The sequence below is a fragment of the Chenopodium album genome, chromosome 6 (genome assembly GCF_948465745.1).
Source record: "Chenopodium album chromosome 6, dcCheAlbu1.1, whole genome shotgun sequence".
Taxonomy (NCBI): Eukaryota; Viridiplantae; Streptophyta; class Magnoliopsida; order Caryophyllales; family Amaranthaceae; genus Chenopodium; species Chenopodium album.
The window spans coordinates 12,632,442-12,652,162 of NC_137839.1; the positions used below are offsets into that span (position 1 = coordinate 12,632,442).

At 35.9% G+C, this 19,721-nt stretch overlaps 1 protein-coding gene across 1 annotated transcript; it reads right to left on the bottom strand.

Moving 5' to 3' along the window:
- Nucleotides 1-14,429: 14,429 nt before the first annotated feature.
- LOC145634618 (MLP-like protein 43) lies at nt 14,430-16,687 on the bottom strand. Its single transcript, XM_081686030.1, has 2 exons — nt 16,480-16,687; nt 14,430-14,972 (listed from the first exon to the last, which is right to left on the bottom strand). Exons 1-2 carry the CDS (start codon nt 16,664-16,666, stop codon nt 14,704-14,706), a joined length of 456 nt encoding a protein of 151 aa, XP_081542156.1. The 5' UTR covers nt 16,667-16,687; the 3' UTR covers nt 14,430-14,703.
- Nucleotides 16,688-19,721: the final 3,034 nt, after the last annotated feature.

Below are 19,721 nucleotides of genomic sequence, written 5' to 3' on the forward strand. Positions count from 1 at the left end.
ATCAAGTTCACAGTCTGATTCTCAAGTTCCTGATAATTTTGTTCTTTTGTATGATACTTTGAGTCACTCAGACCTTATAGGCGACATATTCTCCCTAAGAAGTTTAATGATCATGTTCTTCCTAAACTTTTATAGCACAATCAATCTAGTGAATCTGTTTCTTTTAACACTATGGCTCATTTCAGATCACTAGTTTGGTGAACATGCTTAATTCTTCCCTTGAACTTGCTTCTTACAATCAAGCTAAACATTTTCCTGAATGAAGAGATGCTATGCAACTTGAATTGAATGCTCTTGAGAACAACAAGACATAGGAGGTTACTGATCTTCCTACAGGAAAACAGGCTATAGGATCTAAATGGGTTTATAAAACCAAATTTAGACCCGATGGGACAATTGAGAGATGTAAAGCAAGACTGGTTGCTAGGGGTGACAAACAAGTTGAAGGCAAAGATTTTAAGCACACTTTCATTCCAGTAGTTAAGTTTTCTACTATTATATTGTTGATTTCTTTGGCTGCAGGAAGAAAATGGGATATTCAGCAACTAGATATCAATAATGCTTTTCTGCGTGATATATTGATGAAGAGGTATACATGAAGCCACCTCAAGGGTATTTAGTAGATGCTGGCAAAGTCAATAAGTTGAAAAGGTCTATGTATGGTTTGAGACATGCATCAAGGTGCTGGAATGTTGAGCTAAGTAAATTTCTCATTAAACAAGGCTATGTTGAATCTAAGCAAGACTATTCATTCTATGTTCTACAGGAATGTAGATGGATCTTTTACTTTTGTTTTGGCCTATGTAGATGATCTTTTGATCCCTAGTAATGATTCTGCATAAATCACTTCCTTGAAGACAAGATTACATGATATTTTTACTATCAAAGATCTAGGACCTCTCAAATATTTTCTGGGTATTGAGGTTTCAAGATCTTATTCTGGCATTTCCCTTAATCCGAGGAAGTATATACTTGACTTGTTAACTGAAATGTAGTTACTTGAGTGCAAAGAAGCCTCTTTTCCTTTTCCTAGGGATTTGAAGTTGAGTAAGTTTAAGCGTCAGTCTTTGGAAGATCTTGAGATTTACAAGAAGATTGTTGGCAAACTCTTGTATTTGAATCTCACAATACCAGATATTTCTTATGTAGTGCAGCAATTAAGTCAATTTCTTAGAGATCCTAAGGATACTCATCTCTTTGTTGCTATGCATGTTCTGAAGTATCTCAAGGGTACTTAAAATACTAGTTTGTTTTACCCTACTACATCAAGTTTAGTGCTTCGGCTTATAGTGATGTAGACTGGGAAACTCTTTAGCCGGTGGCATATCATTAAAAGGCTACTGACAGGGTAAAGTCGTATCCCCTAATCAAAAGTAAATACCTAAGTCCTCTAACTAAAGTAGATAGGGAAGTAGGGTCGAACTTTATAGGGAAACAAGTCTTTTTACTCCTAATTAATTATTATAATCTAAATTATCTAAGTAACCAATATTTTTGGGAATAAATTAGATACTACGAAGAATAAGTTTAGGGAGAAAAACAATAATAAGAAGGCCTAGGGTCATAGGTTCACCAATAATTAATATTCCGGGATAAAACATAATAACTAATAATTAACATTGCACAAATAACATGATTATCAGGCTCTCGCAATTTATTAATCAACATAGATCTAACAGTCTCTCGCAATTTACTAGATCTAAGTTCCTATTAAAAATAGCCTTTAATATCAAATTAACATCTGCTCGATTCATCAATTCAATATTGCTAAACATTCACAATCAAATTACATCTGCCATGCTCGATTCATAATCTAATTGCAAAGAATTAAAACAATTCAATAAGAAATTACCATGCAATACCAATAATCAATAATAACAAATTATCCCTTCATATTAATTATGGATCCCCATAAACCCTAGAATTAAACTACTCAGACATAATCATAACTAAAATAATCAAATAAATAAAACAAAACATAATCAAAGAAGTAAATGAAATAGCTGAAATTAAAGAAGAAGAAATTGTTACCAAAGGAAATCTAGATTAATGGAAATAATTAAGAACAAAAGTTGAGAGAGAATTTAAGAGAGAGAGAAAATCTAAAAAAGAAGTTAATCCAAAATTACGTACATAATTTGTACTTAAACATTCCTCAAGACAAAAATTAAAACTAATCTAATCAGGTCTGAGAAAAACACGCGCCCGATCGGGCTAGAGGCCGCCCGATCGGGCGCGCCTTTTTCCTCGTGCCTCTTCTCAGCAGCAACGCCCGATCGAGCTAGATGCTCGCACGATCGGGCGCACCTTAGGCCACACACCAGCACCAAAGCTGCACGCCGTGCCCGATCGTGCTAATGCTTGCCCGATCGGGCCCTTGCTTCTCTTCGAGGCTTGGACTTCGATTGGGCTTGATTCCTCGGCCCAATCCGGATTTCCTCTTCGAGTCTTGAATACTCGGTCCAAATACCTCGGTATCCCGATTACCAAGCCCTTAATCACCGGCTCGATGACTCTAACTGGCCTCGGGCTTCAAAGATGGTCGTGCTCTTTTAATTTCCGTAGTCGCTTCATGAAAAACCAGAGAAAATGCTCCAAAGGTGCAATTTCCTACAAAACTCAACAAAGACTACGAAAACACTAGAAAACACCAATTAGCAATAAAAGTGGCTCGAAAGAGCCAAAAACACTACTAATTATGACCAAGGGACGGGGGTAAATTACTATATAAAATGGACATATCAAACTTCCCCAAGCCAAACCTTTGCTTGTCCCTAAGCAAAGAGCTCATCAATGAACATATAAAACATGCCTCACCCCAATAATCAAATCAAGCATAAACGATTCAAGGAAAATCTAATGAACATGCTTCAACATCAATCAATCTTATTCATCCAATCACCCTTCCTCCCCAACAATTGTCAAATAGAGCAAACCACAAGACCATATAGAATTCAGACTAGTGCTCACACACTCAACTCTCATTTATGTGGCGAGTAAAAGATGTACTCGATCGCTCTCTAACCAACCCCTTTACTTATGAACAATGCCCACCCATTTCACACTCTCGTGTGTTTAAAACAATGAACGCTCAACCTACTAGTCGACTCGAAATATGTCAAATCATAACTTGCATTGATAAACAACACTTTCACATTTACACAACTCTATGCACAAAGTCGGAAGGTCTTTAAAGCTTGTAATGTAAGGCTAGGGTAAAGGGTAGGATAAATTTGGGAATATGTGGGAGAAAAGCTATGCATTAAGGGAGCCAAATCCTAACAAACCCATGATAAAAAATAAATGACGATCATACATCTCCAACAACATAACTAACTCCAACAAGAACCACCAAATACAACTCCAATCAACATAAACAAACCCATTACTTACAAAATTCACTCATAAAAATATGATAATTTAGAACTTGAGTGAAATACAAACTTTGAACTCACTCTTTTTTTTTTCTTTCTTTTCAAACTTGAATTTTTTTATTTTTTTCTTCTTCTTGAAAAACCTTCAAATAGAACATTTGAACATTAAAATTTTTTCCTTTTGCTCCTTTTTTTTTTCTTTTTAACTCATATTGGAAATTTCAACTTTGTAACACAACATATCAATATTTTCCAATCAAAAATCAAAGAACAATCGCTCTTCTTTTATTCCCACATTGTGCAAATAATGTGCACACCACAACTCCCTCACCTCACTAACTAATAGCTCCCCCAAGCCAAGCTTGGGACTAGTAACCAATGGGGCTCATATAGGCTTGTAATGTGGCTAAATAAACAATAAAAGGCACAAGCAACAACATGGGTAGCAAGAAGGGAACAAATGTATCTAAATACTCTGAAGGCTACCTAAAATAATGAACGCCTTCGTCCTCCTCATGTGCATAATAATAAGTCATGAAACACTACTCATAGTTGCAAACCAATACTCAAATTCATTGACATACCAGGAACTATGGAACTATCACACATTCCTAACCAAATCAACTAGTCAAGCACTATATTCACAAATAGTTGGCAAAATTGACGCATGTTTAGGAATCCAAACAATTAAACTTCAAATCATGACCAACAAATCCACAATGTTCATTATCAATAACCAAGAATCAAAACAAATTTTCTCAAGTAAGGGGCACAGGGAAGCATGATTTACAATTCATTGGAACGTATTTTTGGATTTTTTTTTTATTTTTTTATTTTTTTGTATTTTTCTCATAAATGAAAGCAAATAGAAACTACACTAAAAAGCAAAAAAAAAAACTATACTAGAAAGCAAATAAAAAGAGAAAAGGAAGAGAATTACCAAGCGAAAGATCACCCCCCCAAGCCAAATCAAGCAACACCCTCATTGACTTGGGAGTGTAGCCTACTCCTCATCCTCGTCCATCCTCGAATAGCCCCCTCCATGGCTAGAACCGGCTTCTCCATGGCTCGAACCACCACCTCCATAACCCGAACCACCTGCAAAGTAGTTAGGATCCAAATTCCCCCCAAGCCCACCAAAAGGAACATCGGTCCCATAACCATGGACCGATGAGTAGTCCACATAGGTACCGTAGGCACTTGGGTCCGTGTATCCTCCTTGAGGATATTGGAACCAATCGGGAACAAGTGATTTGGGGGGAATAGCCCCCCGACGTGCATAATCATCGTACACTGGGTACAAACCCCTCCCGGCGTTCCTCTCCACATACCCCACCCGTCTATCTAAAGACCCAACTCTAGTGTCCAAGTTCCTAACCATACTCTCGACTCTCCCTTGCCCTATCTCAATCCTATCCAATTGGCTCCTAAAAGACGAAAAGTCATAAGGGGCGTTGGGGTCAATGTTGAAGTTGGTTGAGGAAGTGGGAATGTCATATGTGTGGGTTGGGGTGATGGTTGGTGAAATTGAGGTTGTGGTGAGGGTGGTGCTTGGTGAGACGCTTGGGCCTCACCTTGGTTGCCGAAGTCGAAGGTGTAAGAAGGTAGACCCTTCCCAAACTTGGTCAAAACCGGGTTAAGCAAAGTAAAAGCATTGTCCCTTCTACCCGATTTCCTTTGAATAATCACCCACCAAGTCTCACCTTCTATGACATTTATCCAATTTAGGCCACCTAAATAGGGTAGGTCCATAATTGTTGGCCCAGCTACCTTCCCTTCGTTGTTAGGGACAAAGTTAAGGTGTTTGACCGCTATGTGAGTTACTAGACCACCAAAATAAATGGGTACCCTAGACCTACCCGCCTCGACCGCCCCACCCTTTGGAAGTGTCGGGCCATCTTATGGACAATATTGAGCTTATCACTCCTAGGTATCATGTATGACCCTAACAATTCTAGTTCATCCCTCCTAACATTGGCGGGTTCATGCCTCCCGAAGATGGTAAGGCCAACGAACCGTTGCCAAAACTTTGGCACGGGATGTTGTATCCAAGTGCCCTTGGCATGTTGGAGGTTCAAGTTGGCATCCCCCGTAAGGGATTGATAGACAACGACAATGTTGTCTTGAGGAGGTTCGATTGGTCTATCCGATTTTAACTCAAATAATTTGCCAAATTCTTTCAAAGACAATCTAACATCATTATTAAGCAATCTAAATTGAACATGAGTAATCAAAGCATTAGATTTTATGACATTAAAACTAGAAATAAATTCCAAGGTCAAATAATGATAAGTATCATAATGCAAGTTAAACAAACCACTCATGCCAATTCCTTTGAACAATTTTTCTACGGATTTATCAATTCCTAATCTAGCAAGGGTGGGGTGATGAACAAAGCGTGTAGGAATTACCTGCCTTGACATGAGATTGATCATCCTTTGCCTTTGCTCTTGGGTGGTGATGACCACCCTCTCCCATCCCGGAACTTGTAACTCCGGGTCAATCCTAGGCGCTTGTTGCCTTGAGATTTCCCCCCTTATGGTCCTAGATCTTTTGAGAGCCATTTTTGATGAGAAATGGTAGGAATTGAAGCTTTCTCTCTCTTAGGGTTTTGAGAAAAATTGAAAGAAAGTGGTAGAAATTTGGTGTAGATTGTATAAAAAGATGAAATGATTAAGAATATGTAAAAATATTTGAGTTTTGATGGAAGAATTGGAGGAGATCTTGAAAATAAGGGAGTTTGAAGGTGTAAAAATGGAGGTTTTAGAGAGAGAAAGTAGTAATGAAGAAGATGGAAGAAGAAGAAAGTGAGGAAAGAAATAAGGGAAAGGAATAAAAGGGACGACCAAAAATAGGCGCGCTCGATCGGGCAAGCCTCGCCCGATCGGGCGAAAATACTGAATTCCAGATGTCTGGTTGCGCGCCCGATCAGGCGAGCTCCGCCCGATCGGGCACAAATACGAAGTTAGATTTTGCCTCTTTACTCGCCCGGTCGGGCGAGCTTCGTCCGACATATCTTTTCCTTCACTCGATTTTCCACAAAAATGTGCCCGATCGGGCGAATTAAGCTCCAAATCCAACTCCAATTGCGCGCCTGATCGAGTAAGCCTCACCTGATCGGGCGAATTAAGAGCTGAAATTTTCCTCGCTTTCGCGCCCGATCAGGCAAGCTCCGCCCGATCGGGCCCGTGCCCAGTCGGATTCTCTTCGCTTCTTCTTCGATTTCTTTTCGTCTTCAAATTTTTCTAAGTCTCTTTACCTCTCAAATCTATACCTGTACAAAAACACTTATAAAAGGTAAAATTTCACTATCATCGCCTCTCTAAAATTAAAATAAAAATAATGAAAAAGGAAAACTAGTCTAGAAAGCAAGAAATACGGGTTGCCTCCCGCAAAGCGCTGGTTTATCTAGGTCCCGCACGACCTTCTTACCACCTTGTTGCTCAGGTTGGAAGTGGAGTTAGTTTTCTCAGTCACTGAAATCTTAGCTTTGTCTACTTGTATGCCCTTGTCAGATACAATGTGACTTAGAACTACTGCCTTTGTCACTATAAAGTGACATTTCTCCCAATTTAGAACTAAATTGCACTCTTCATATCTTTTCAAAATTTTAGCGAGATTAATTAAACATGAATCAAACGAAGAACCATACACGCTAAACTCATCCATAAAGACTTCCATAATAGACTCTATGAAATCAGAAAAAAGGCTCATCATACAACGTTGAAAGGTAGCGGGTGCATTACATAAACAAAAGGGCATTCTACGATATGCAAAAGTGCCATAGGGGCATGTAAAAGTAGTCTTCTCCTGATCTTCATGGTGAATCGGAATTTGGAAAATTCCCGAATACCCATCCAAATAGCAAAAGAATTTATGATTAGCTAACCTTTCAAGCATTTGATCTATAAAGGGAAGAGGGAAGTGGTCCTTTTTAGTGGCGATATTTAATCTACGATAATCAATGCACATACGCCACCCTGTTACAGTTCTAGTGGGAATTAATTCATTATTTTCATTTGTTATCACAGTCATCCGACCTTTTTTTGGCACTACCTGCACAGGACTTACCCATTTGGAGTCAAAAATAGGATAGATAATACCTGCATCAAGTAATTTCATAACCTCCTTCTTGACTACTTCCTGCATGTTGGGATTTAATCTTTGTTGGGGTTGAATACAGGGCTTATAGTTGTCCTCTAGTTGTATCCTGTGCATACAAAAATAAGGGCTAATACCCTTGAGATCATCAATACTGTACCCAATAGCTTTCTTATGGGTTTTGAGAACCCCTAGAAGTTGGGAAGTTTGTAGGTCAGTAAGTGCAGTACTGATGATCACGGGGTATAGTTCCTGTTCATCAAGAAAAATATATTTTATATGAGAAGGGAGAGGTTTTAGCTCAGATTTCTTGACCTCTGCAGGTTTTGATTCCTAAACTAAATTTACTACCTTCATTGTTTCCTTGGGGCTTAACTCTTTTAAGGAAAGAGCCTTTTCAATATCTTGTACCTCATTACCCCAAAACGCTTGCATTGTCTCTAGATAAATTCCCGCAGAGTAATTCCTCTAGGGGATCCCTCGCAAGAACCTGTGGCAAGCTATCATCACAAATATCATCCATTATATAAATTACATCAATATAGCAACAATTCTCCTCTAGCATAGGCCCTTTAAAAACCTTCCCTAAATTAAAAGTAACATTGTCGTCACCTATATAGAAAGGGTTAGTTTACCATTTTTAACATCAATAATTGCTCCTGCAATATGGAGAAAAGGCCTACCTAATATAATGGGTATTTATGTATCCTCTTCCATGTCTAACACAACAAAATCAACAGGAATAAAAAATTTACCAACTCTGACAGGGACATCCTCTAAAATACCTAAGGGGTATTTTATTGCACGATCTGCCATTTGCAAATTTATATTAGTAACTTTTAATTCTCCCATATTAAGTTTAGCACAGGCAGATGATGGCATGACACTGACACTAGCACCCAAATCACACAAAGCTTTATCAATAAAAACATTCCCTATATGACAAGGGATAGAAAATCTACCGGGATCCTTTAATTTAGGAGGGGATTTGTTTTGCAATAAAGCACTACACTCCTCTGTGAAAGCTACAGTTTCTACTTCATTAAAGGCCCTTTTCCTAGTCAGAATGTCTTTCATAAATTTAGCATAAGCAAGAACTTGAGTTATTAAGTCAGTAAAAGGAACTGTTACGTGCAGGTTTTTCACAACCTCTAAAAACTTACTGAATTGTTTATCAAGCTTACTCTTTAGTTGTCTATTAGGGAATGGAAGTTTGATAACCGGGATCTGCACATCTCCTCCCTTATCCAGCGATTTACCCTGCACAGAAACATTAGTAGTGTTAGTTCTATTTATATCCCTGCAGGGCTAGCATAATTAGCGTTTGGTATAGAGGAATCTAGATCAGGAACTGGTCTATCTTCCTTTGGCAAAGGAGGTCCATCATAATGTGAACCACTCCTTAGAGTGATTTCATTGGCATGATCTGTAGGATGGATAGGTTGTGATGGTAGAGCTCCCTGCTGACGGGATTGTAGGGTAAATGAAAGTTGTGCAATTTGATTGTCCATGATTTTATTATGGGCTAGGATAGAATCAATTTGCGCACCCCTACTCTCCATATGCTTTTGCATATTAGTAAGCATTACTCTAATTTCTGTCATGGCAGGGTCGGAAGATGATGAGGGTGATGCTTGGCTTTTCTGGCCGGAATTAGGATGATAATATTTTTGCTGTGGTGGGGTTTCCTGTTGTGGTTGTTGTGGAGGTGGAGGGTTTTGTACATTGGTGCTCCGGTATGAAAGATATGGATGGTTCTTATAACCGGAATTGTAGGAATTGAAATAAGGGTTATTCTGCCTATAGGTTTGAAAGGCATTAACTTGTTCCACAGAGCTCCTAAAATCTTGCTCCCAATGACCTACAATTCCACAATTTTCACAAAAAGATTCATTGCTAGCAACAGCAAAAACAGTAGCTGCAGAGTTAGGAGCAACAGTTAGTTTAATTTTTTACAAATAGACGTTAATTGAGCTTGGAAAAAGGATACGTAATCGACATTATGTTTTCCTTTATTTGCAAACCCTCTCGGATTCCCATATTGGGAATTGTGTATTGCCATGTCTTCGATAACCTGTCCTGCATCGTCCACATTTAAATTCATGAACCTCCCACTAGCTGCAGAATCTAGCACTGATCTAAAAGAATTTCCAAGTCCATTATAGAATGCTTGGATCAATTGCCATTGTGCTAGATTGTGGTGGGGGCACTCTCTCTGTAGATCCTTGAACCTCTCCCAAGCCTCATATAGCGTTTCGTCGGCCTCTTGAGCAAAGTTCTGAATAGCACTCCTTAGTACCGCTGTTCTCTCTTCAGGATAGTATTTATTATAGAAATTCAAAGCAAGAGTTTCCCAGTTAGTAATACCAAGTGCACTTCTATTCAAACCATTAAACCATAATTTAGCTTTGCCACATAATGAAAAAGGAAAAATAATCTCCCTTATTTGGTCTAGCGTGACCCCGACTTGCCTAATGGTGTTACAATATTGGCAGAAATATGCGATGTAAAGATTAGGATCTTCACCCTTAGCTCCACTGAATTGCTTCCTCTTTATCATAGTGATAAATTGGGGCTTGATTTTGAATTGAACTCCATCTAGTGCCGGAGTGGGAGTAAGGTGCGGGAAATCTGTGAGCTTCGGCTGTGAGTAGTCACTGAGTTTCTTCTGGGTCGTCATCTCTGATTCTTAATCTGAAGGAATATCTGTGTCACTAGAATCAGAGGGAGGATCTCTTCGACTGTTCTCCTCCTTAGAACCCGCTAGAATTTGTCTATAGATTTTCCTTTGCCTATGAAAAGAGCGCTCGATCTCAAGATCGAATGGGATTTAACCTGATATGGAACACCTGGGCATAAACAAGGAACTAAAAGACAAATATGAGAATTGCCTCAAAGAACTAACGTTCTCTAAGACAAAAGGGGATAATCTAGACTACAAAAAATAATCAGAAAACAAAAATAAATCTGTTTCCCCGGCAACGGCGCCAAATTTTGACAGGGTAAAGTCGTATCCCCTAATCAAAAGTAAATACCTAAGTCCTCTAACTAAAGTAGATAGGGAAGTAGGGTCGAACTCCACAGGGAAACAAGTCTTTTTACTCCTAATTAATTATTATAATCTAAATTATCTAAGTAACCAATATTTTTGGGAATAAATTCTATACTACGAAGAATAAGTTTAGGGAGAAAAACAATAATAAGAAGGCCTAGGGTCACAGGTTCACCAATAATTAATATTCCGGGATAAAACATAATAAATAATAATTAACATTGCACAAATAACATGATTAACATGCTCTCGCAATTTATTAATCAACATAGATCTAACAGGCTCTCGCAATTTACTAGATCTAAGTTCCTATTAAAAATAGCCTTTAATATTAAATTAACATCTGCTCGATTCATCAATTCAATATTGCTAAACATTCACAATCAAATTACATCTGCTCGATTCATAATCTAATTGCAAAGAATTAAAACAATTCAATAAGAAATTACCATGCAATACCAATAATCAATAATAACAAATTATCCCTTCATATTAATTATGGATCCTCATAAACCCTAGAATTAAACTACTCAGACATAATCATAACTAAAATAATCAAATAAATAAAACAAAACATAATCAAAGAAGTAAATGAAATAGCTGAAACTAAAGAAGAAAAAATTGTTACCAAAGGAAATCTAGATTAATGGAAATAATTAAGAACAAAAGTTGAGAGAGAAATATCCTAAGTAAAGAGAGAAAATCTATAAAAGAAGTTAATCCAAAATTACGTACATAATTCGTACGTAAACATTCCCCAAGACAAAAATTAAAACTAATCTAATCAGGTCTGAGAAAAACACGCGCCCGATCGGGCGCGCCTTTTTCCTCGTGCCTCTTCTCAGCAGCAACGCCCGATCGAGCTAGATGCTCGCACGATCGGGCGCGCCTTAGGCCCTTGCTTGCCCGATCGGGCCCTTGCTTCTCTTTGAGGCTTGGACTTTGATTGGGCTTGATTCCTCGGCCTAATCCAGATTTCCTCTTCGGGTCTTGAATACTCGGTCCAAATACCTCGGTATCCCGATTACCGAGCCCTTAATCACCGACTCGATGACTCTAACCGGCCTTGGGCTTCAAAGATGGTTGTGCTCTTCTAATTTCCGTAGTCGCTCCATGAAAAACCCGAGAAAATGCTCCAAATGTGCAATTTCCTACAAAACTCAACAAAGACTACGAAAAACACTAGAAAACACCAATTAGCAATAAAAGTGGCTCGAAAGAGCCAAAAACACTACTAATTATGACCAAGGGACGGGGGTAAATTACTATGTAAAATGGACATATCAGCTACTGTGACTTTTTGGGTAACTCTCTCATTTCTTGGAAGACCAAGAAACAGAAAATTGTTTCTAAAAGCTCAATTGAAGCAGAGAATAGGTCTATGAGTCAGACTGCTGATGAGGTTATATGGCTAGAACGTTTACTTGCTGAGCTTCATATAGAGGTGCCTACGCCTATCACTCTCTATTGTGATAACATGTCTTCTCAACATATTGCTGAGAATCCATGTTTTCATGAGAGAACGAAACATCTGCGTTCTAAGCATTAGAAACTAGATGTGCATTTTATTAGGGAGTGTGTTCAGGCTAGCGTAGGGATGGCAACGGGCCGGTTCTGGACCGGGTCTAGATGAACCTGGAACCAGACCCGATCCGTTTTTGTATCAAGGATCCAGATCCGACTCGAATTCGCCGGGTCTGGAAAATGGATACCCGGATCCAGATCCGACGGGTCCAATGGATCCGGGTCCGGATCTGGGTCCAAAACTGGTCCAATATATTTTGTCTAATATTTTGCTACAAATATAATGTTTTGGTAAAAAAATGCATTTCAAATTTCCGTTGGGGGTTATTAAGTTCAACCTAAATTAAAGTTATACAACTAATCTAAAAACACAAAGTAACCAACTTATACATTTATATTTTGAAATAAAAATTATAAACAATGAAAAAAGTACGATGTTTTAAATGAGCAAGTTAAAAATAATGATGATGTGTCCTAAATGAGCATCCAAAATTCATCTCTTGAAAGGGCTAATTTTTATCACTACTAAAATCATCAACATTTTTAATAAAGAAACAAACAATTTTATTTTTTTTATTAATAGTAAATTAAATAACGGGTAAAAGGATCTGGGTCCGAGTCAAGGGGTCAGATTCGGATCCAGATCCGTTTTTTTCAACAGGACCCGGATACGACGGGTCTAAGACCCAATAGATCTAGATCCACGGATCCGGGTCAGGTCCAGATATTCTGCCATTGGTGGGTGTTAAAGTTAGTGCTTCAAAGTTAGTAATTATTATTATTTAGAAACTAAATAATAATAATTACTAACTTTGAAGCACTAACATTAACACTCCCTTTTGCTTCAAAGTTTACAAAAAAGATTAAATAAATGAAGCACTTCTCTTCATCCATGATGCACTTCTCATCACATACACAAATGTTGTTGATGCACATTATCACCAACCATCAATGTTTACTTGTTGTTGCACATCTCACCAACACACTCTTCAAATTTTGGAGTACTTCCCTCCATGGTGCACTTATCAACGTTTTCTTCTTTTATTTTGCTTTCTTATTTTCAACAAATTGGTATCAAGAGCCATTTGATTCTAAGGGCTTGTAAAGTTAAAAAATCGTGAGAGTAATTTCTTCACTTGAAGATACTAAAGATCTTTCAAAACTCACATTTGAAGAATTGATCAATTCACTACATGCGGTGGATCAAAGGAGGACCATGAGAACTAAAGATGGTGAAAATAAGAATGAAAAGGCCTTTCTAGCAAAGTCTCCTAATCAAAAGGGGAAAGGCAAGTCCGTCCAATGCAACAATTGTCAAAAGATAGGTCATGAGGAAAATGATTGTTGGCCTAAGGGAAAGTCGAAATGTTTCAAATGTCAAAAATTTGGGCATTTGGCAGAGAATTGTATGTCTCAAAATGAAGAGCAAGAGACCATGGCACAAGTGGCCGTGGAAGAGAACTTATTTTAGAGTTGTGGGTGAGAAGTGCACCATGGAGGGAAGTACTCCAAAATTTGAAGAGTGTGTTGGTGAGATGTGCATCAACAAGTAAACATTGATGGTTGGTGATAATGTGCATCAACATTTGTGTATGTGATGAGAAGTGCATCATGGATGAAGAGAAGTGCTTCATTTATTTAATCTTTTTTGTAAACTTTGAAGCAAAGGGGAGTGTTAAAGTTAGTGCTTCAAAGTTAGTAATTATTATTATTTAGTTTCTAAATATTTTTACTAAGTCAAATTAGGAAGTTTAGTAGAGCCATAGTGGGCTAAAATCATGGGGCACTCACTATAAGCAACTACCCATGTAAATAGGAAGTTGATCCCACGTAAATTAGCTAATGCATGCTTTTTAGTTTCCTTTGTATGCCTATATAATAGGTTGTTATTAGTTGTTTTATTTTAATGAGAAAAGCAGTAGCATTTATCAACGTTTTCTTCTTTTATTTTGCTTTCTTATTTCCAACAGTGGGCAGGCCTTATCAAATGTGTTCATGTCAAATATGCTCTACAATTGGCTGACATAATTTAATGACCAAAGCTCTTGGAGCAGACCAACACAATTTTCTTTAATTTCTCTCAAGATTGGCTTGGTTTCTCACCCAGTTCAATCTTGAAGGGAGGGGGGGGGGGGAATGTAGAAGATATTTGTAGATATTTTTGTTTATTGTCAACTCAGATTATTTGTACAGCTTAGTCAGCTTGTTTTTCTCTATATATAGAGGGCCTTGTAATCAAACAATAAGACAATCAGAAATAAAAACACTTTTCCCTATTTCATTTCCTCTTCTTTAATTCTCTCTGTTTTCTTCTCCTTTTCAGTGTTTCTTCCAAGAGTTTTCTGGAAATCTTGAAGAAGAACTTCAAGATTTCACAATTTTTGTTACAATCAAACATTTATTTCAACATCAAATAAAGTTACACATACATTACAATATTAAGCTTAAGCATAGTTACCAGTTTGACATATAAGACTGGTACCTAGCTAACAATAACACCATTCTTCAATAATCAAACCATACAACAACAAACCATGTAGTACATAAAATCTAGAATTCCATACATTCATTTATTCAATCAATTCATGCATAGAAGATAATATTATCAAGCATTATCATGCATGCATATAGATAATATTATTTATGTAGTAATTAATCTTTGAGATGATGCTTTTCGATATCCCTAGTGATATGAATGCAAAAGTCCATAATTTTGGTAGGGTAGGGCCCATCATCAGCAATTTTTTCAAACTCAGCAACCCACATTACTGCAGTAGTTTCACCTTTTGGAACAACATGAATGCTGAAACTTATGCTCTTGAATTCCTTAAGAAGATCTCCTTCAATGACTTTGAATCTCACTGATTTTTTCTCTTCATCTATGGCCTCAACTACCTCCTTTGCAACACATTTTTTCCCATCTGTAATTCATATATGCATGCAAAAATTGACTATGATTAATTTATATGATATCGATATATAAACATGCAATGCAATTATACATACAAGAATCACAAAATAAATGGATGGATGCATGAAAGAACATGAAATAGTTTTAATCGCCGAATTTACAATAACCTAAAATTATGTTGTTTTATCTGAACTTATTACCTGAGCTTCTTTACAATTATAATTAACTTATCAGAACTTATTTTAGTTAGAATTTGAGTTTCAGTAACCCTTATAAACGCTTGTCAAAACCTTTTTTTCCCCTAAATTTATCTATCTTAATGAACCTACCTGAGCTTACAATTCCTAAAATAAGTAAAACTAAGGTGAACTAAACATACCCTAAATATATAAAATAAATTAAACATTTCAAAGCATTTGTAATTAGTGGTGTTACTTTTTTTTTTCCTGACAAGAAATAGTGGTGTTACTTGAACAAAAGTATATAGTTCTGATTATTGGAGATTGAGTTGATTGATCTCCATTACAAATGAGTTTTTGAAAAGTTTTTAGATTCAAACTATAGATGTATGCTTGGATTAACTAGCAAGGGACTTGTTTGTTTCATACTACGTATTAACCAAGGTGCATAGTGTTCAAATCTTGGGAACACAACACTCAACTTGGAGGAGAAAATTTGACCAAGTTGAATTCGAATTAATTATATACTACGTATAAGATTCAAGTATGCTAGCATTATAAAAAATAAATTAAAAAAAAAGGTTTTTATATTGCAAATTGCGTAGATCTGATTTTAGACGTATTATCTTATACATAATTTTATATTAAGGGATAAATATTCTAAGTGATCCCATGAGCAAATAATAACATTTTACATAAATGTTTAGATATTTAACTAATCAATAATCAATACGAAAAAAAAACCTATTAAAAAAGAGATTTATAAATTTCTGATTCTCAAATTTTCATCAGATTCACCACCTCTTCTATTTTTTTTTATTATTATTTATTTAGTTATTTATTTTTATTTTTTGAGTTAACAACAAAGCTACCTGTAAAAATTTTTTGACACAAACCGGTAAATTTATATATTTGTAGCTTAATATTTATATCCGTGGGCACATGTTGGACAATTCGTTATATTAATCTATATATTGTATAACTTTCTGTAAATAGCTAGTTGAAAGATTTCCAAATACGTTATCAACTATGCCAAAAAGAGTATTACAAAGTACGAAGTACAAAAGTGATTAGCATCATATATATGTAGCTAGGTCAATAAAGTAATAAACCATGTTTTTTGGGGACCAAGAGAATGTTTTAGCACAATATATGGGGAGTATCAATAATGAAAGTATAATCAATATTAATTGTACTTATATAAACTCATATTGTTATTACTACTATTAATATTGTACTATTAATATTGTACTCATATGAGCATATCGTGATAGGTTAGAATGCATGTAACGATAACGATAATGAATAGAACGATATTAATGGTTAGGGTTGCATTACCAACGGTATAGTTCCATAAGATGATAGAACCAGGCTTGCCAAATTCACCCTCATGGACGTCACAACCATGAATTTTGTCGGGGACGATTTTGGAGACGTGGTGTGGCTTCTTCCCAAATAATTCATGAAATACATCTCCATGACACTTGATATCAACTTCAACTTCAAGCTTTCCTGTCACTCCCATACTTAATTGAATGAAATATAGTCTAGGAAATTATGGATTTTGAATTTTGAGATACGAATAATGTTTATAGAAAGGCCTTATTTATAGGTGATTGGCAGACCATTGCACAAATTGCACCATTCTTTAAATAAAAAATAAAATAATAAAAGAAGGGTCAAGAATACTACGGAGTAGTTGTCAAAAAAAAGAATACTACGGAGTAATAATTGTTTCGTATATAGTGAATACTAGTAGTTGTTCGATAGCAAGTAATAATTGGTTCGTCACCTTGTTATCATTTATTCATTTATTTATTTATTTATTTATTTTTTTAACTTTTTCTAAAACCTCGTGAATCATGTGTACCAAATCTACTAGTTTTTGACTTTTTGTCTCTCTATCATATATAAATCCAGAAAAAAATGGTCATTTTGACGAGTAACCATAATTTCAATGTAATAATCTTTATTAAAACTTGTGTGAACCTAGTTAATAATATTATTATTATAGATCTTGAGATTACAAGTGTCGACGTCAAATGACGTTATGTTAAAAAATACTGACCTTAATTTCAACATAGTGCCCTTTCTATATATTCATTTATAATGACCCGTGTATTAAAACTCTCATTATAAAACAGGTTAGTCTCTTATATATTTAATCATGCGTGTATAACATAAACATTGATCAACGTGACGTACATAAATAGTGTAAAAAATCAAAATAGACGCTTAAAGAAAGAGAGAAGGTGGAGAATACGTATTGAAATAAATTTGTCCTAATTTTCGTGTATGTTTCCTCCGTTAAAAGAATATAAAAATTGACAACTCTTTCATGTGGCATTGCTATCCATGTATTCTCCACTCTCTAATTTGCTAACTGATGTGTCTTGTGTCTATATTGTTTGCATAATTACATTGGTTTTGTTTGCTTGAATATTTGTCTAATGATGTGATACTCTGTATAAGAATTACTACGTACTCCGTATTAAATATCTTTCGCTCTCATTTTTGTTATACGTACTCCATATATACACTTAGCAAGGGGAATTTAGATAACCAACTTCATTATTTTTTATGGAGATAAGTATAATTTTTAGCCAACTGATAAGGTTCTAGCCAAACAACTTCACTTTTTTGATTGAAGTTCCAACATCAACTTTTTTTTTTTTTATTTATTTAATTGTTTTAACACTACCTTCGTTTTTTTTTTATTATTTGCAATAAAAGAGTATTATTTGTGTGACATAAAATATTTCTTTGTTACAAATAATAAATTAACGAAGGTAGTATTTATTTTTAGGATATGTTAGATAAACATTTAAAATATTACATAAAGTGGTAGGAAATGCATGAAAAATTCACGTGTCGATCATTGTAGTTAATGTTCATTTTAATTTAATACTTTATTTCTACTTTTAGTTATCTTATCCTAGTCCCCGGGGAGTTTGCTAGCTTTTGCCTTATACGAACGAGTATTATTTTCATGTTAGGGTCTGTTCATTTCAACTTAATTTCATTTCAATTCAGCTCTATTCATTTTAGTTCAGCTTCAATCAGTTCAGTTCAGTTGCTAATTTTCTTCTGTCATCAACAATTCATTTCAACTTTATTCAGTTCAATTCCGTTCAGATTCAATCAGTTCAGTTCAATTCAGCTCAACTCAATTCAATAAATCAGAATAGGCCCTTAATAACACAAGTACTTTAATGTAATGGATGTTTCAGCAAACATGTGTATTAAATATTGTCACTAAGACTGACTAAATCTTACACGAATATTAAAATTTACCCTACATAAATTTTATAATTGCTCAATCATTTCTCCAATAAATTATTATCTCTAATAAATACATACATGTAACGACTTCATCAAGTTTATACTCACCGGTCACCGGCTAACAACCAGCCATTATGAATGAAGTGCAATAGCTTTTGCCAAAAAAGGTAAAAATGGATCTCAATTTACCGGAACAAGCACCCGACAATGACAAGCACTTAATGATCTCGTATTAAGCCCTGTTTATTAGAGATGCTCTGCTGCTTTGCTGAATATGTTCTGTTCTGTTAAACTTACTCTATTGTCAAAGTCATTGCGCTATACCCAAAATCTCAAAAGAACAGGGCTTTAATAACACCAGCAATGCAGCAACATTGGAATTAGTAGTAGACTATTTACACCCCCATTTAGCGCGCCATAGTTAGCCATACCCCTGGAAAAAATTTTGGTTTAGCCTTATGTTATAGCTTAGTTATTACCGGTATATATTAATAAGGAAAAATACGTAAAGAAATATTTTTAGCATAGAAATGTTTACGCACTATTTTTAAGAGTTCAACAACATAAGCAATAAACATTAATGATGGCAAATAAGTTAATAAACCTATTAAATGACTTATTGTCTCAACATTATTTATAAAAATGAAACAAATATATTTAAGGGTAAATATGTAAATGAATATTTTAAGGGGTATAATTGTCTTAACACTACTAATAAGTGTTTAGTCATACTATTAAAAAGGTAGGGGTTACTCGGTTTTTGTAAAAAAAGGGAATACTTTAGCATATTTTTAAAAAAAATTTAGCATGATGATAAACTGTATTTTACCATATACTCGACTCCTTTCGGTTTTTTAAAGGAAAAAATGGAATCTAATAATCCCACCTTTAGTGGGTTTTCCATACACAATCTCACCTTTTGAAATTCTAGAAATAATCCCACCTTTGGTAAGGATCTTCCATTAACAATCCCTTTGACATACAACATGTTAATCGATCTTTTCCCTTTATTTTCTAAGTCTTTCTCCTCGGACCACCAATCCACCACCATTACACCCCCCTGCTCCCTCGCGCACGCACCGCTTGCTCACCACATTCACACCTCACCTAGCACCGACAACACGCTGATATCCTCCTCCCACTTCACCACCAACACCAGCCGCGCCACTACTGCAGCCAGCAACCCCATATGTCATGCCACTGGCGAAGCCAGATTGGGACAAAGGGGAACCAAAGGATGAGTTGGTGCAGCAGTCAAAGATAGATGCATGAGTTTGTGGTCTAAGGGATTGGGGTGC